This window comes from Cyprinodon variegatus, unplaced genomic scaffold (assembly GCF_000732505.1).
Source record: "Cyprinodon variegatus isolate N-32 unplaced genomic scaffold, C_variegatus-1.0 Scaffold324, whole genome shotgun sequence".
NCBI classification, from domain to species: domain Eukaryota; kingdom Metazoa; phylum Chordata; class Actinopteri; order Cyprinodontiformes; family Cyprinodontidae; genus Cyprinodon; species Cyprinodon variegatus.
In genome coordinates, this window is record NW_015150777.1 from 591772 (window position 1) to 608930 (window position 17159).

Consider the following 17159-nt stretch of genomic DNA (forward strand, 5'->3'; position numbering starts at 1 on the left):
GTGCCATAACACAACAACATCGGAAGTGACAAGCAGATCTCATTCAACCCACATTGACTAATAAAGGGTGAAACACACACAGTGCACATCTGTGACTCTATTCTGGTCAGCTGTGCTGATGAGGCCAGAAGGCGTCCTGCTTACATAAACAGCTGCTCTGCTGGAGGAGGATATTATACATAAATGTCGCTGCTTTTGAAGCAGCATCAACAATCATTTTTAATAAGGAACTGACACACAGTTTATAGGTGGGTGAAATGTCAGCTAGGCCTGACAAGAGGCCTCATTCAATAATTGTATAGGTTTCCAAGGTATTCAAGCAGAGCATGAGAGAAACCGGATGACTGAGATGGAGAAAAAATAAATGAAACTGTGGGGGAAAAAATGTCTGTTTCTCTCTGTTATAAGTTCTCCAGTAAGCTGTTCTGTCAGTGGTGACATCATGAGCGAAGTGACATTAACTGGAAATTTCCCAAGTATCCTACTGTCAGAAAGAAAAAATCACTCTAAATGATTTTATTATTTTATTGAATATGTTCAAACATGACTTAGTGCTAATCGATCATTCAACACTTTAGAATTGCAAAAAACTGCCTTTAGCTCTCAAACTTCCTAATTTGGAAATGTTCAGCGTTGAAGCGGCTGAAGCTCAGCGCTGCCTTTGATGCTGCTGACCATAATCTTGTTAAATAGGCTCAAGGTTCTTGCAGGCATTTCTGGTGCTGAGTTGAATTGGTTTACTTCATTTCTCTTTAGTTGGACATCCTGTATATGATCAGATTAGTTTACCCTGATGCTACTCCTGTGATCTCTGCGGTCCCTCAAGTCTCAGTTCTACACCCTCTTTTATTTACTATTTTACATTCTTCTTTCATTAGCTGGTATTATTCAATCCCAAAGTCAAAACCTCTGGATACCTCTTATAAACTGAAAACTAAGAGGGACAGAGTATTTCAGTCTGTGGCTCATACACTGTGGAAAAGCAGAGGCAACTTGCTGATTTTGTTAGGATTTTCAATCAAATTTAAAAACTTTTTTATATCAGGGTTTTATGTCATATGATTTTAAGGTGTTCTTTTGTACAGCACTTTGTGACAGTGTCTGTATAATGCTTTTTATAAATAAAACGGTTTAATTTTAAGAAATTAACAAAAACGGTATCTGAGCAAATATTTTTCTTGATAAAACATTGATGATGAATCTTTAAATTCTTTACAAAAGTAGATGCTTTAAAAAGTTTTCATCCTGCTGTGATTCCTTTATTATATTCAAAATATAAACTACATCATATATGTATTTGTGTTAATTAGATTGAAAAAAACACATTTAACACTAAACATTACATTTAATATTGCTTTTGGTCATATGTAATAATTAATTTCCCCATATATGATCCAATTTAGCAATGCCACCAAAATAAAAAAAACAAACCTTTCTCTGTCAAATATGATTAGATGAAACCAAAATGAAACTTTTCCTTTTTCACAACAAAAGAACCTTAGAGAAGCAAGAACAAATTGTCTTTCTTTGTTAAATTTTATTTAAAAATATTTAGAAACAGGAGCACAGGTGTAAACACACACTAACACCACGGTTGTTCCTTGAAGCAAATTCTTCGACATCAAACCAGACTGGAACAAAAGCCACAAAGCAAACTTCACAGCAGCACTTTACCCTGTAGGCAGAGGTGTCAAAAGTATTCAAGTGTATTACTCAAGTAGAAGTATAAATCCTACTGCTTAAAAACACTTTTGTAAAAGTAAAGAGTATCAACTTAAGATTTTACTCAAGTAAAAGTGTAGAAGTAACATTTTTAAAACTACTTTAAGTTAAAAAAGGTGAAAGTAACGCAGGAAAAAATATTAAAGAGAGATGCTTTACTGCTCTGTCCTATTAAAGGAAAATTTTTTCTACAATTCTGGACCATAACCCTTTTTCTACTTAATTGTTTAACTAATGGCAACAGTGTCAAATTGAACTCAGCATCATCTTGAAAAACTATTTATTTTTATATGTGGCAAACAACAAGTTGGTGCAGTGCAGAGTACAACCAAAAAGAAATGATCTGGATAAAACAAATTATTTTTATGTTTTGTATTTATTTTTTAATACCAACAGGCCATAACGGAAATGGGCTAAAATGAAACAAAACTAACAAGCATGTTTTTAAATTCTAAGGAGTAGAAAGTAGAGATAATTGCAAAAAAATTTAACTTTAGAAATAAAAAGTTGTGTAAAATATAAATAATACAGTAAAGATTTCTAATTAAGTGAGGTAAAGCATTTGTATTGTTACTTGAAACCTCTGCCTGTAGAGCATCTTTCCTATAAATTCTGTGACAAAAAAACAGCCTTCCAGCTCACCACGTTAAACATCACAAATCTCAAAACAATGTTATCACACATTTTATTCTGAAATCAAATAAAAGTCACAGAGGTTAATCATTCAATGTACAGTAACACAGCTACCGTAAGCATCCAGGCATCTAGGAAAACAAAAGCGGAGAGATTTCCCTGCATTAAAAACCCTTCAGTCGAGCGTTTCTTCCTCCTCAGTGTTTTCACCTCATCAGATTCCTGTGGAAATCTTTCAGATTTAAGAGAATCTGAAATGAGTCGAGACCCTTGCCTCATCATTAAAATTTCATCAACACAAATATTTTCACCTTTAACTTTTGTTTTATAAACTGCGACAAAAAAATTACTTCAGTGGCACCAAAGAGGTCCAATTCTGATCAGAAATAATTAAAGTGCAGATGACAAGGGAAGGAAATAGTACAGCAACCGGTTAAATGAAAAAGGCATTAAAATGAAATGGTTCTACAGAACTAGAATCAAAGGAGAAGGATCTATGTAAAACTTTTAAATTCAAAATAAATCAAAATGATGCTTCAGACTGATTTTTACTGTCGGGTTAACCACATAAAAAAAAGCTGAAACTGTTAGAAACAAAAGCTAAAGTAACAGATTATTTTCTACTTGGCTTATAAACAGACTTAGCCTGTAAATCAGTTCCTCAGAGAGGCATTGGTTAGACTAAAAACACTCACCAGGATAAAGCTTTAGTCTGTAATAAATTATTGGGTGAAAATGTATCATTCCTGCTCCTAACAGGATGTAAAAACCGAGACAAGAAGAAACTAAACAACATGGAATTTCATTGAGCCTTTGAACTGGTCCAGTTCTGGATTTTTGGACATTTAGAGCAGCTTTCCTGCAAACATGTTTAGCTATTTGTTCTGGAACCGAAGCAAAGCTGGAAGCACATCTGCCTTCTGAGATGAATCCAGGTTCAAACAAAGTGGTCTGGTAACTAACAGCCATGTCTCCAGGTTCTCTATGAAGAGGTGTGTTCGAGCTGCTCGTCCTGAAATGGGTAGCTAAGCGCTGGAGGGAAGCCCTGACTTCGAGGCAGCTCGTCCAGAAGCACCAAGTCCTCCACGTCCCTCCCTTTGTACCGCCGCCTGCAGATCTTTACTGTCACCTTTCGCCCCTGAAAGACTTTCAGAGCTTCTTTAGAAGCCATGGCCTTGGCGGCCGACTCATCTCGCCCATATCCTGTTCCCATGTAGACCATCTGACAGCGGATTTCACACACATGGCCGTCCTTCTGAGTGCGGCCTGCGGGGAGACCCGCAATGTCCTTCAGCGGCACAAATACGCACGTCAAGGTCTGTTTGCACGATTCCACACAGCTCCGCAGGATTTCAAAGTGGTCAAGGTTGGGACCGAAGCCCCCCGCCGACACTAGCTTCCACGCCACGGCCTTATAGAGGCGGTTGAAGAAGGGTTGGTGCTCTGCTGGAGCCTGAGGAGGCGGCCCGGACTTCTGAGTCATGTTCCAAGCCGCATTCAGCTCATTAGGCGCAGCTTTGGCTCGCTTCACACAGCTGTCAGCATCTCCCTCTGTGAACGATAACAGATTGTTGTTGATGTAGAAGGAGCAGCATTTAATGAGGAACAAAGAGGTGAGCCTTTGGTACGGCTGTTAAACGGTAATTATGCTGAAAAGATGCTGCAGAGTTTAGCTTTAACAAGCTCCAGACTGTATGGAAATTAATAGAAAACTTGTCATCTAGTCACATCTTGATGCATGTAGACAAACTGTGAAAGTAGAAGGAACCCTTTACAGTGAGGAAAATAAGTATTTGAACACTGTAAAAGATATAATCTAAAAATACATTTAGAAATCACAATGTATGATTTTTTTTAAATATTTATTTGTATATTCCAGCTGCAAACAAGTATTTGAACACCTCTCTATCAGCTAGAATTTGACCCTCACAGACCTCTTAGTCTGCCTTAAAAATGTCCACCTCCACCTCATTTATTATCCTAAATTAAATGCACCTGTTTGAGGTTGTTAGCTGCATACAGACACCTGGCCACCCCATACAACAAGTGAGAATACAACTACTAACATGGCCAAGACCAAAGAGCTGTCCAAAGACAAAATTGTAAACCTCCACAAGGTTGGAAAGCGTTACTGGGAAATTGCCAAGCAGCGTCTTGAAAAAAAAAACGTCCACTGTTGGAGCAATCATTAAAAAAATGGAAGGAACTAAACATGACTGTCAGACTGGGGCTCCTAGTTGGGTCTCAGTGATCCTAAGAAAGGGGAGAAATCATCCCAGAACTACACGGGAGGAGCTGATCAATGACCAAAAAAGAGCTGGGACCACAGTTTCCAAGGTTACTGTTTGTATTACACTAAGACCTGATGGTTTGAAATCATGAATGGCATGGAAGGTTCCCCTGCTTAAACCAGCACATGTCAAGGCCCGTCTGAAGGCTGATTATTACTCAGAAACCAGGTCAGCGGCACATATTCAAACTTGGAAACAAAGTCCAGTGGATTGTTTTTTAACTTTTTGGAACGATTTTCTCAGATGTTCAAATACTTATTTGCAGCTGCATCATACAAAAAAAAAAAATATATACATTGTAATTTCAGATTTTTTTTTTTTTTATGTCTCTCACAGTAGACATGCACCTATGATGACATTATCAGACCCCTTCATGATTTCTAACTGGGAGAACTTGCAAAATAACAGGGTGTTCAAATACTTATCTTACTCACTCTAGCAATATATAAAAAGGATAAGTATGACTGTTTCAAATATTTTACAACGTTTGGCTTTTTTCTTTTTACTTCCCAATCAAGGATTATATTATCTTGGTAGAACATATTTTTAAAAATCTTGTCGTCGTGCTATGGAGAAGGTTAAAAAGGTTACTAAATTTTTCTACTGTCCTCTATTTTAACAAATCTTATTTCTGCAACATAAACTGACTTAATTTAAAGGCTTTTTACTCCTTTGATCACCGCAGGGCTCACTGTAAACACATCTTATCTACTCCTAACTTAAAATTGCAAGTTTAAAGCAAAACCCCTTGAAACCAAACCAACTATTAACAGTCCTGTAAACTCTAACCAAGGTCACTTTACATGCATCACACTAATAAACAATGCACTGTGCATCACCATCTGTGGCGCTCCGCTTTCCTCTGCTCATGATTCCATCTTTTGTGGTTTTGTGAACAGGAGGGTCTTGGACAGCTATTCCCTCACCCATCTTTTTGATCTTGTCCATGACAGCCTGTGGATAACTGGGATAAAGAGAAGAAAGTCAACAAAGGCTTTCACACGTAAATACAAATGAGCTCATGGGGAAGCATTGAGTAGTATGTAGCTGTTCATGTAGTGATATTTCCCTCTCAGGTTGGAACGGTTCAAAAGCTAAATTGACACATTAGTCAGTTTTCTTTGTCAGCTAAATGACTTCTTTAGTACTGGCCAAACATGGTATACTTCATTTAAGGATGGCAAAATTCAAGCTGAAAATATTCTTTGCCAAATTTATCCATCTGGTACATTCTCTACCCTCCACGCTGACATCATTTTTTTGCACCTTTCCAGACTTTCAGTCTAGATTTTTAGTTTTAAGAAAAACCAGACCCACAAGACTTAATATTAGGAAATCATGTAAGAACAATGACTATTATGAAACATTGCAATGAGTTGTGAAATGGCGGCTGGCATACGGAGTGGGGATATCTGACACATTACCAGCAACAGGCAATTATGACAATAATTACAGGGCTCCAAACTGTCCTTTTGGTTCTAACCCTAAACACCCCTGCCGTACAAACCAAGCATTATAAGCGTTACAAGCATGTAACTTTTTGTCATTTCATTCTGCTTTTCTGATAGAACCAAGATGGCAAAGGGGGTTCAAACTGCCTTAGAGATACCTGGAAAGGAGGTCACAGCCTAGAGAGGGAGGACTGAATAGTTGAGAACTGGCTTGCAGGCTCCAGGATGCACAGATGACAGAAAGGCAGTGTGGTAATACAGAAAGGATCAAACTGAACCAGAGTGGATCTGTGTGATTTAAAATGTATTAGGACTACCCATGTTGAAATACACAGAGAAATAAATGAGTCACTGGAATTCAGCCGACAAAACACATCTTTTAAAACAGTTAGGAACAACATAGCCAACATAATGCTGGCTTGATCAGATAGCCATATTGGATTGAGGCTTATTTCTGCATGCTTATGTCACATCTGCTATTATTATTAAATCATTCAAATACTTTTTACATTACAGTTGCAATTCTAACATCACTGTGTGCAACAAAAGAGGATATTATATCCAAAATACCCGGCAAGCATAGTGGGCATCCCAATCCTACATTTCACATGTTGGATAAACTTATAGTGCCCTTGAGGCCCATACAGGAAACATATTTTTACCCCCTAAGATGCTAAAGTGCACAAAAATCATTGGAATGTTGTGATGAATAAATAAACAGAAAGGTATCAAGGGAATGTGGTTCTTTTGTAGTCAATATCATCACAACACTCTGTAGTTGTATCATAATTAGATGTTTTCTTTATATTTTGGAGCCCTAAGTTATATTCATTATATATTGAGCATCCTTATTTAAATGGATGAATGGACAGACAATCAGGTAGACAGAGATATGAAGTCCTAATCAGGGGCGGATTTAGGAAATTTGGGGCCCTAGGCAAAGACAGGCAGGGGGCCCTCTGAATTAGGAAGACAACATATAAAACAGACCCATTATACAGATAGAAAAGTTTTTATAGAATAGACATACATTATTTGTTCTACGTTTTGTCCCTCTCTTCTTGTTTTCCTCTCTATGTTTTGTACTACGCAGACTTTTCATGCTCTCTCAAAAGGAATAAAAGATCTTGTCCAATCACTGAGCTCACTTAGCTGATTGCTCCTTCCTGTGTTTCCAAAAAGTCTACGGCAAAAGTAAATAACAGTCCTTTTCACTGTAGACAAGCCATGATCTACTTATCTGTTCTCCATTTTTCATTTGGATGAAATAATAGCTGCATGAATCATGGCAGCAGACAAAATAGAGGAGAGCAGGAGGCGGGGTTACCAATCTACAGGCTCTGGAGGGCAGAGTTAGCTGCTTTTATATGTTGTCGCCAAAGTCTCCAGTAGCAGAAAAAAGTAGCTAGATTTGGCACTAGGCGCTTTTTTGTAATAAAAGTGCTAGAGGGGTCGGAAAAGTAGCTAAATATAGCGACAAAAGCGCTACGTTGGAAACAATGCTCTTTGCACTGTTTGTTTTCAATTGGTTTGCTGCTATTTGTTTGGACCTTTCTGAACATGTGCAGCAAATTGACTGATCCAATATGGTGGACACTGGGGGGGGGGGACTTAGACAGACTTAATATTAAAAGCGTTCTGATGGCATTTCCACCAAAGGATTATTATCAAAAACATAATCAATGTGCACAAATAAGTAATAGCTGTATTAACCATACATGTAAAAGGAGTTTTATGGGCCCCCCAGGAACTTGGGGCCCTAGGCCAAATCTGTGGATAATTACTCTCTTTCAGGAAGGCGCCAACATACCAACACACACAGGACAGAAAAGTATGCTTAATCTTCCATTAACCTTTAACTTATCTTTAAACCATGCAGGGGAAGAAATGAGGGGAATCAAAGTAAACTTAAACAAGCACAAGATCATCATTCTAAGTTTGAACAATGTTTAATTTGAATGTTTTTGTTTTAATTAATGTTCAGTAGTGACTGCTGGGTCCACTAAACTTTCTTATGTGGACATGTTCCGTTCAATGTGTCCTACCTGCAGCCCAGGAAGACGTGGTTGGCCCAGACCATGGACAGAGACAGCAGCTTGTCCAAACTGCTGCTGGAAGTCCCCGGCTTCACAGTGGGGAAAGCCTCCATGTTTCTCAGTATGAACTCCCTCCGAGCAGACCACTGCTTGTTGCTCTCACAGTAGCCCCGAAACGACTCGACCCACTGGGCCAGCTGAGGGTTCTGCCTCAGGTAATCTGAGACATCATCTCCACACCTCACCCCCGACATCCCTGATCGATACAGGAGCAGTGATTCCAAAAAGTTCAGTCGCGAATCAAAGTTAGAACGACTTAGATTAGCATTACAAATCCTATAAAACGTGTAAAGGTAATTCAAACTGTTCGATATTTATGTTTTGAAGCTACTGGCTCCCCTAAATAAATGATTTACATGACTACTAACGAATGTTTCCACACTACAAAGTGTCTCACCTGCTGACGTTAAGTTGAACCTTAAGACAAGTCGAGAAAGTTCAGCTAAACCAGGAGGCCCAATAAGAAACACACCGTCTCTGTTAACTTATGCGCAGTAAACAATAAAGCCTTCATTGTTTTCGAATAATTATCTTTCCGTTTTAAATAAAAAACTCACATACTGCGCTATTTCTGTTGCTAGACGCTGCTAGCTAGCTACATTGAATAGTGACGTAAGAGTTGCACCTCGGTAGAAAAACTACATTTCCCAGATGTCATACGTTAAACTACCAGTTGCCATTCCTAAAAAAACAAAAAAAAAAAAAAATCATGAAATATTACGAAAACCCAAAATCACGACGTCTGTTTTTTGTAGGAATTTTTTTAAAACGGAGAAAAATTGCTTAAATTAATCTGCTTCTGGTAACCATAGTAACACCGGAAGTGCACACTTTCATCCGGTGACGTTTTCCGGCTCCTCTCGGTGTTATGGCGGTTTGTTTTTACCTCTGAATGAAAACTAGATATCTGCTCTGGTATTTATTTTTTCAATTTTAATTATTTGAAGTAAATATGATTCACGAACTGTTGCTCGCGCTAAGCGGATACCCCGGAACCATCTTCACATGGAACAAACGGACAGGTTTGCAGGTAAAATTAGTGCAAACGAGAGGTTCGCTAGTTGCTGTATGATAAATAAACCCTTCATTCATAAGGTGGATTTATCAAGTATTTGATTTCGACAGGGGAACTCATATGAAGGCGGGAATTCCACGAAGTTTTTTTTTTTTTTTATTGTTTTCATTTGATAAAATTCCTTGTCTGTAATTTTCAGTGTGACAGAAAATTAATGAGAAAAAAAAGATATTTAGAGCATGAATTTGAAATATTATGCCGACTATCGACTTGACAGTAGTTCAACAGACGCTTATTGACGCTGTCCAAAAATGATTTTTTTGCTTCTCTATTCTTCCACTCTACAGAATCTTTTAATTTAATCTCTAACGTTCTGCTTTCTCTGCTTTTTCTCATACTAGCTTTGCCTTGTCTGTTCCTGTTAGGCTGTGACACCATCCTGGAGAGAAATATCAGCTGTGCTGCTGCCACCAACACCTTTGTTTATAGATGTTGGAGATTGGCCTGTTTTTCCATTGTAGTCCTGTTTCTCTGACTGTGACTGGCTGGATGTGATCTCTTCATCCTCTGACATGGGAGCTGGCTCAGAGCTCGTCTGCCTGGCTGTGTGTTTCCTGGGGCTGCCTTTTACAGTTGCTTTTTGTGTCTCCTTGAGCCCCAGTCGGCCTCGGCAGATGGCCGCTCACACTGAGCCTGGTTCTGCTGGAGGTTTCTTCCTGTTAAAAGGGAGTTTTTCGTCTCCACTGTCGCTACAAGCATGCTTAGTGTGAGGGATTGCCTCAGAGTCAATGAGTCGATACAATCAACTGGTTTTCCTTAGATAGAAAACTTTGAATCAATTTGACTGTATGATCTGGTTGAACTATAAAGTGCCTACAGATGACATGTGTTGTGAATTGGCGCTATATAAATAAACTGAATGGGTATTTATTCACAGAGAGTGGAGTTGAAGCTTCAAGGGTCACCAAACAGGCTTATTCAGGAAATAGGCTGCCAATGTCACATTCCTTGTGTGAAGGCACTTAGCATCTTTTTCACATCAGCTGGCTGTAAAAACACTAAAGGAGATTTTGCAGGTTTTACATATTTTTAAAGTTTTTTTTGTTTTTTTTTTGTATTTTCGCCAACGTGTATCGGGGATCCTCTTTGTAGATGATGGTTGATTTTTTTCTCAAAAAGCCCTCTGCTTATCAGAGGTTAACATCATACACCTTTTTACTCACAGGTGTCCCAGGACCTCCCCTTCCTTCACCCCAGTGAGACAAGTGTCCTGAACCGGTTGTGTAAACTCGGCTCAGATTACATTCGCTTCACAGAGTTCACAGAGCAGCACACTGGTCACGTCCATCATCAAGTGAGTTTAAATATGATTCACGAACTGTTACTGTTACTTCCACATAAAGAAATCCAAAATGAAGACCTCCATTATTCCAGCTCATTTTAATTTGTTGAATTTTTGTTAGACTTAGAAGAATCTGTTTTTAGCATGAATTGGAATTAAAGAAACATGAGTTTGCATGTGGTGTTTTTATTTTTAGGAACATCACACAAACCAGCCTAGCCAGACAGGTCTTCATGGAATTTACCTACGGGCCTTTTGCACCGGACTGGACTCCATGTTGCAGCCGTACAGACAGGCCCTTCTGGACTTGGAACAGGAAGTAAAATCATCATGCAGCCAGCAACATCAGCTCACTAAGTTTGCAGCGTAAGCAATATTAAACTTGTGTCTTTGTTTCAGTTCCTTGGAGATCCGCATCTGACGATATCCCATGTGAATTACAAGCTCGATCAGGTAATCTATGGAACAAACTCCCAGATTAAACATTAAGATTGTTGTTTCAGAAGCTGTGTTTCACAATGACATCTCAATTTGCATAAAACTGTACTTCTTTGATAAAGTTTCAGCTGCTGTTTCCCTCTGTTATCGTGGTGGTGGAGACCATAAAATCCCAGAAGGTAAGGAGTTTCTTAAAGAAAATGTTCGGGACTATGATCTAAGCCATTAGATTTTTGACCAAGGAGTGCTTCACATTGTGATATAGAGCTCAGTAGTGCTGTAATGACTATTCTTATACTATGTATTTTCCAGCTCTATTCCAGACGCTCTACATCTCTACCATTTACCCTTTTTTTTTTAGCCTAATCCCTGATCTTAAAAGCCTGCATTCTTTTGTTACGATTACAGTTTCTACCATTACATAAATCCAGTTAGATGTTATTTAACCACAGCTGGTTAACAGAATTATCCCTGCTGCTGTAGATTCATGGCTGTCAGATCCTGGAGACTGTGTACAAGCACAGCTGTGGGGGGCTTCCTCCGGTACGCATGGCTTTAGAAAAGTAAGTCTGCTCCAGTCTGAATTTTAAAGCTTTTTTTCAAATTCTTTAAACTGGAGTCATTTATAGCAGTGCAGGGAAACATATTTTTACATGTCCTTTTCACAGCTAATAGATATGCTTCGGTACTGTAAAAAAAATATGTTATTTGTGTCACTGTCATGAGCTTTGCATGGAAAGCAGGCTGAAACTAAAGCAGATTGGTATCTTTTTTTTGTTTGTTTCTGATTTACAGAATAAAACCACTTTTTTTTTTTCTTCATGCATCCCGCAGGATTCTGGCTGTGTGTCACGGCGTGATGTACAAGCAGCTTGCAGCTTGGATGCTGCATGGGCTGCTGCTGGATCAAAGCGAGGAGTTTTTCATAAAGCAGGGCCCCAGTGCAGGTGGTGCTGTTGCAAACCAGGATGAGGAGGAGGAAGATCTGGGATTGGGAGGTTTGAGTGGAAAACAGCTCAGAGAGTTGCAGGACCTGGTAAGATCCTGTATCCAGATAAGTATAGAAGATCTCATATCCTGTGTTTCTGTGATGGGTTTTAACTGTTGGCTGCTGTGCAGAGGCTGATTGAGGAGGAGAACATGCTGGCTCCATCCCTTCAGCAGTTTTCTCTGAGAACGGAGATGCTGCCATCTTACATCCCCATCAGAGTGGCTGAGAAGATCCTGTTTGTGGGCGAGTCCGTTCAGATGTTTGAAAACCACAACCACAGCCCATCCATAGCTGGTGCCGTCTCCCAGATATGTGTACATTATTGTGACACCACTTGCTTATTTTGATCACTGAACCATGCCTTGCTTGCTTTGTGTAAGGCTCCATCTTAAAGCACCAGGAAGACGCGTTTGCTGCTGAGCTGCACAGACTCAAACAGCAGCCACTGTTCAGTTTGGTGGACTTTGAAAATTTGATTGATGGGATCCGAAGCACGGTGGCAGAGGTTAGTTCAGATCTTTGAAATCAGCCAGTAAATAACTTCTATAGAGGGAGCTTGTTCAAATGATATCTGATTGTTGTGCAGCATCTGTGGACGCTGATGGTGGAGGAGGCGGATCTGCTTGAACAGCTTAAGGTTTGTGATCATCCTCTGCATTTCTGCAGAAAAAATATTTCTAAAAATGGATCTGCACTTACCTTTGGAGTCTCTTCTAGATTATCAAGGACTTCTACTTGTTGGGTCGCGGGGAGCTCTATCAGGTTTTTATTGACCTCGCTCAGCACATGCTAAAGGCGCCTCCGACCGCAGTCACTGAGCACGGTTAGTATGCCTGCAGAGGTCCGCCTCCATCTGAGTTTTTCCTCTGTCTTTGTTTGTTTATTGCTTGAAGATTTAGTTTTGTTTTTAGATTTTTCTTTTTTTCCTCATGCTTTTATTATCAATTTTATTTTCTCTTCAGTTTTTCATTCTTGCCTTTTTTAATTTTCTCGTTTTTTTCTCCCTCATCTATCTCCTCGCATTTCCCTCTCTTCTCCTTATTTTATCAGTTTTGAATGGTCCAAAGGCAACCCTCATTCTAAAAACTCTGTTGCAGAATCAGTTTTCAGCTCCATAGTGAATGACATAAGAAAAACTGGACAAATGCTTGATCTTGTGTGGGATTGAAGGAACTTACAACCAGAGCCATTAGTTTAATGTTTACACAGTACTGCTTCTTTTCTTTTTTTTTCTGTTTCAAATCGGTACTCAAGCTCTTTTCCCTCATTTTTATATTGGAGGTGGAAGATCACAAAGTTCATGCTTTTTCCTGTGATATCAGGCCTTCACAACTGAAGTTAAGATAGATCTTCACACCATTGTTCTTTAACCATGTGGTTTAACATGATGGAAAAGTGTTTAAAGCTGTTTCTTTTTTACCTTCCAGCTGTTGTTGCAGTTTTCACCTTTTTCTGTTTCTTTCTACCTTCAGATGTTAACGTGGCCTTCCAGCAGGCAGCTCACAAGGTTCTTCTGGATGATGACAACCTGCTGCCCCTTCTGCACCTCACTGTGGACTATCAGGGCAAAGACGGAAAAGGTCTGCTCATGCCTTTAGCTTACATAAGCTGCTCTGCAGATCAAATAAGATTCTGCTAGGTTGTGTACAGTGATGAGGCTGGCTAACTTGACAGTTGACCTGTTTTAAAATACTAGTTTGAGACTGTATGAGGCTGAACATGCTCTCAACAGATTATTTAAAAGATTAATTTATTGATTATCTCTGGTCTTTTACTAATTCCTGTAAAGTACATGATACTTTACAAAGGTTAGAAAGTACTTTCTGGTTGACATTTCCCTGTGCTTTCTAAACCTATATGATATTTTATGTGTTCCCTCCTAAAACTTTAAAGAAGTATAATTTGTTGACCTACTGGGTACTTATTTAGAGCTTTAAATTATTTTCTAGTCTTTTTAAGAAAACAACAACAGGGTTTCCATGGGTCATTAAAAATCATTAAGTCACTAAATTATTTTTTAAATTAAGGCCTTAATTGGCATTAAAAGTCATTGAATGTGATTATTGTGGAATTTAAAAAGCTTTTTTTAAAACAAGGAATTTGGAAAGTGAGGAATTTGGGACATGACTGTAGCCTGTCGACGGTAAAGATGACAAAGGATTTTGCCGTGTATATATGATAGCCATGGGTACTTGTCGATGGCATTGAAATTATTTCTAAAAGCATTAATAAGCATTAAATTAGAGTTACTCATTCCTGTTTAAACCCTGAACAACGCGTAGGCTAAGGCAGGACAGTTGATGGGTAAAATCAATTAATCAAATTTTCTGTTTATGAAGATTTCATTTTAAGAAAATTAAGATATTTTTTTCACCAGTGCTAGGCTTCCTTAGCTCAGAGTGACATCATTTCATCACTTTTCATTCTTGGATTTGATTTGATAACATTTAGTCATATATGTTTGTTATTTTTCCATTGTTTCTTGTGAAACGCTTTTTTTCTAGCATTTTTACAGCTTGAATTTCTTTGTCCTTTGAATAAAGGTCATCAAAGGGGATGATGGAAATAAAAGCCTGTTATTGAAAGTAATGTAGGCCCATGTCATTTGACTTTTCTGTAATGAAACTTAAGGGAGAAAAAAAAAATATCAATCAGATTTTGTCGGAGATTAGATAAAAAAAGAAAAAAAAAATTATCTGTCAATATGCTTTATCCAGAACTCCAAAAGTGGAAAAGTTAGAGTTTAACCTGGTTTAATTTAGTAAAAAGTCTTCTTTAAGGAATCTTTGGCTATTTAATAATTAATCTAATAATCAGAAAAATAATCGGCACATTAATCGATTTGCAACATAATCGTTAGTTGCAGCTCTTTACATTTCTACTACTTCATGGAACATACATGCTATTTGGAGGCAACTTTCCAGGCCCCTACAAGGTATTTATCTGTTAAGTTAGAAACCTACCAGCTACTTTCATTAAATCTAACATTGCTTCTTCAGGACCTAATGAAATACAACCAAAGGGCTTGTAGGATAGATTTAGAAGTTTAGTGTACTTTAACCTACTCCCATTGTACTTACGTGTTACTTTGTGGTACTTTTAGGATCATACAGGGTTCTTTCAGAGATCTTTCTAAAATATATGGGAGACTGCACTATTTACCCGTGACTCGATTTTGTGTAAAACTTGTTGTGCAGAACAATTATTTGACTTGTTTTGTTCTCTAAAGTGAGATGTATGACTTCAGATGGGTGTTCAGGTTTGTTAACAGTTGAGTTTGTGTTTAACATCAGTAACATCAACATGTTTCAGACCCATCAGGCCCCAGAGAAGGAGCCACCCCTCCTCAGGATGCGTCTCCTCGTGAGGTTCCTCCCACAGGCTGGGCGGCTCTTGGCCTCGCCTACAAAGTCCAGTGGCCGCTTCACATCCTCTTCACTCCTGCTGTCCTGGAGAAGTATGCGTCACTTGGACTATTTTTTTTCATTTGAATCTAATGCGAGGCAATCCTCTTTATCTACTGTCCCTCCCCTTGTGGTGTTTAGGTATAATGTGGTGTTCAGGTACCTGCTCAGCGTGCGGCGGGTGCAGTCACAGCTGCAGCACTGCTGGGCTCTTCAAATGCAGAGGAAGCACCTGAAGTCCAGCCAGTCAGATGCAGTCAAGTGGAGGCTCCGTAACCACATGGCATTCTTAATCGACAACCTGCAGTACTACTTACAGGTAAGAGGAACAAAGTTCAGGTGGTGCAAATATATCTTCTGTTGAATAACCTTAAAATGTTCTTTTAATGACCAAAAATATTCCTCTTTGTCTCTAGGTGGACGTCCTGGAGTCTCAGTTCACTCAGCTGCTTCAACAGATCAACTCAACCAGAGACTTTGAGAGCATCCGACTGGCCCACGATCATTTTCTTAGCAACCTGCTCGCTCAGTCCTTCATCCTCCTGAAGCCGGTAGAGCCGCTGAAGCCAGGCCAACCCAGAGTCTGCTGCTGAAATTCATCTTTCTGTCTGTAACACTTGATCTGTCTGCAGGTGTTCCACTGTCTGAATGAAATCCTGGAGTTGTGTCAGAGCTTCTGCTCTCTGGTAGGTCAGAGTGTGGCCTCACAGGACGAGAGAGGAATGGCCCAGCAGCTTGACCTGCTGGTGAAGGTAAACGCTGCTCTGTAGCTTCTGTCCACAGATCCGATTCATTGTGCTAACAATGGGGCTTTTCAGGGGTTCCGGCGGCAGTCCTCCCTGCTGTTCAAAATCCTTTCCACTGTGAGGAACCATCAGATCAACTCTGATCTGGCTCAGCTGTTGCTGCGTCTAGACTACAACAAGTTTTACACACAAGCTGGTGGCACTTTGGGCGGGTAAGACCCAGATTCCAACCAAATCTTCCACAAAATGATCCAAACTGATTCTGTTTGTCTAATAAAATCCCTTCTTCCAGGATTTAAGAGGATTTCTACTGGAACTGGACTGAAGCTCCTTAAAAAACAAAAATGCAGGTCTGCTGCGTGTATCTTCAAATATGAAGAGACGGTCAATTTATTCAAGAAAACAGTCTCTATTATGATATATTTTATAACTTAAAGTACAGTCGGTGTTGCACGTTACTGTATCAAAAATGAAAGAAAGGAAAACCAGGAATCCGTAATGTAGAGCCCCACAGGAGGGTTTTCTAGTGTTGGGTTTCTTTTATGTCCCTATTCTTGAGCAAACTTCATTTCAATCAAAGGCTCATTAACAGACCCTTACCAAAGTAATTCAGTCATAATTCTACACTTGTTTCAAAAATTGCATTAAATACTTTAAATAGATTTATAATTAAATGTGCTAAAATGCATCAAACATTTGAATGAGTTATAAACTGTTTAACTTTAGGGGTGAAGCCAGTATTGATCCTTGATACCTGCAGCCCTTAGCAAGATGGAGTACATCATTCAGGAATAAAGTTTAGTCCTGTGGCAGCAGATGCATCTTTAAAAGCTGCAGGATAAAGTTCCCACCTGTATTTAGATGTTTGCCTTCTCCTACCAGCTGTTTAACAAGGAGTTTGTTTTTTGACTAAACTGTTTGTACACACATGAAAATACATTTGAATTCTTTTTGTGCAGCTATGTATTTGCAAGCCCCCTATGAAGATTGTGACTCACTTGGTTTTACTTCATGTATAAAATGTAAATAT

General features: G+C 39.0%; 2 protein-coding genes across 2 annotated transcripts; one reads left to right on the forward strand and one right to left on the reverse strand.

Moving 5' to 3' along the window:
• Positions 1-1448: 1448 nt before the first annotated feature.
• Positions 1449-8806, reverse strand: cdkn2aip (CDKN2A interacting protein). The gene is made up of 4 exons (XM_015384845.1): positions 8591-8806; positions 8143-8389; positions 5486-5610; positions 1449-3906 (listed from the first exon to the last, which is right to left on the reverse strand). Exons 2-4 carry the CDS (start codon positions 8385-8387, stop codon positions 3338-3340), a joined length of 939 nt encoding a protein of 312 aa, XP_015240331.1. The 5' UTR covers positions 8388-8389; positions 8591-8806; the 3' UTR covers positions 1449-3337.
• A 300-nt stretch (positions 8807-9106) lies between these two features.
• tubgcp4 (tubulin gamma complex associated protein 4) lies at positions 9107-17155 on the forward strand. The gene is made up of 18 exons (XM_015384821.1): positions 9107-9223; positions 10434-10562; positions 10747-10869; positions 10950-11003; positions 11111-11167; positions 11472-11551; positions 11823-12024; positions 12108-12273; positions 12360-12484; positions 12566-12616; positions 12697-12802; positions 13452-13559; positions 15292-15436; positions 15525-15702; positions 15800-15934; positions 16016-16135; positions 16202-16341; positions 16422-17155. The coding sequence occupies exons 1-18, from the start codon at positions 9146-9148 to the stop codon at positions 16426-16428; spliced, it is 2004 nt and encodes a 667-aa protein (XP_015240307.1). The 5' UTR covers positions 9107-9145; the 3' UTR covers positions 16429-17155.
• Positions 17156-17159: the final 4 nt, after the last annotated feature.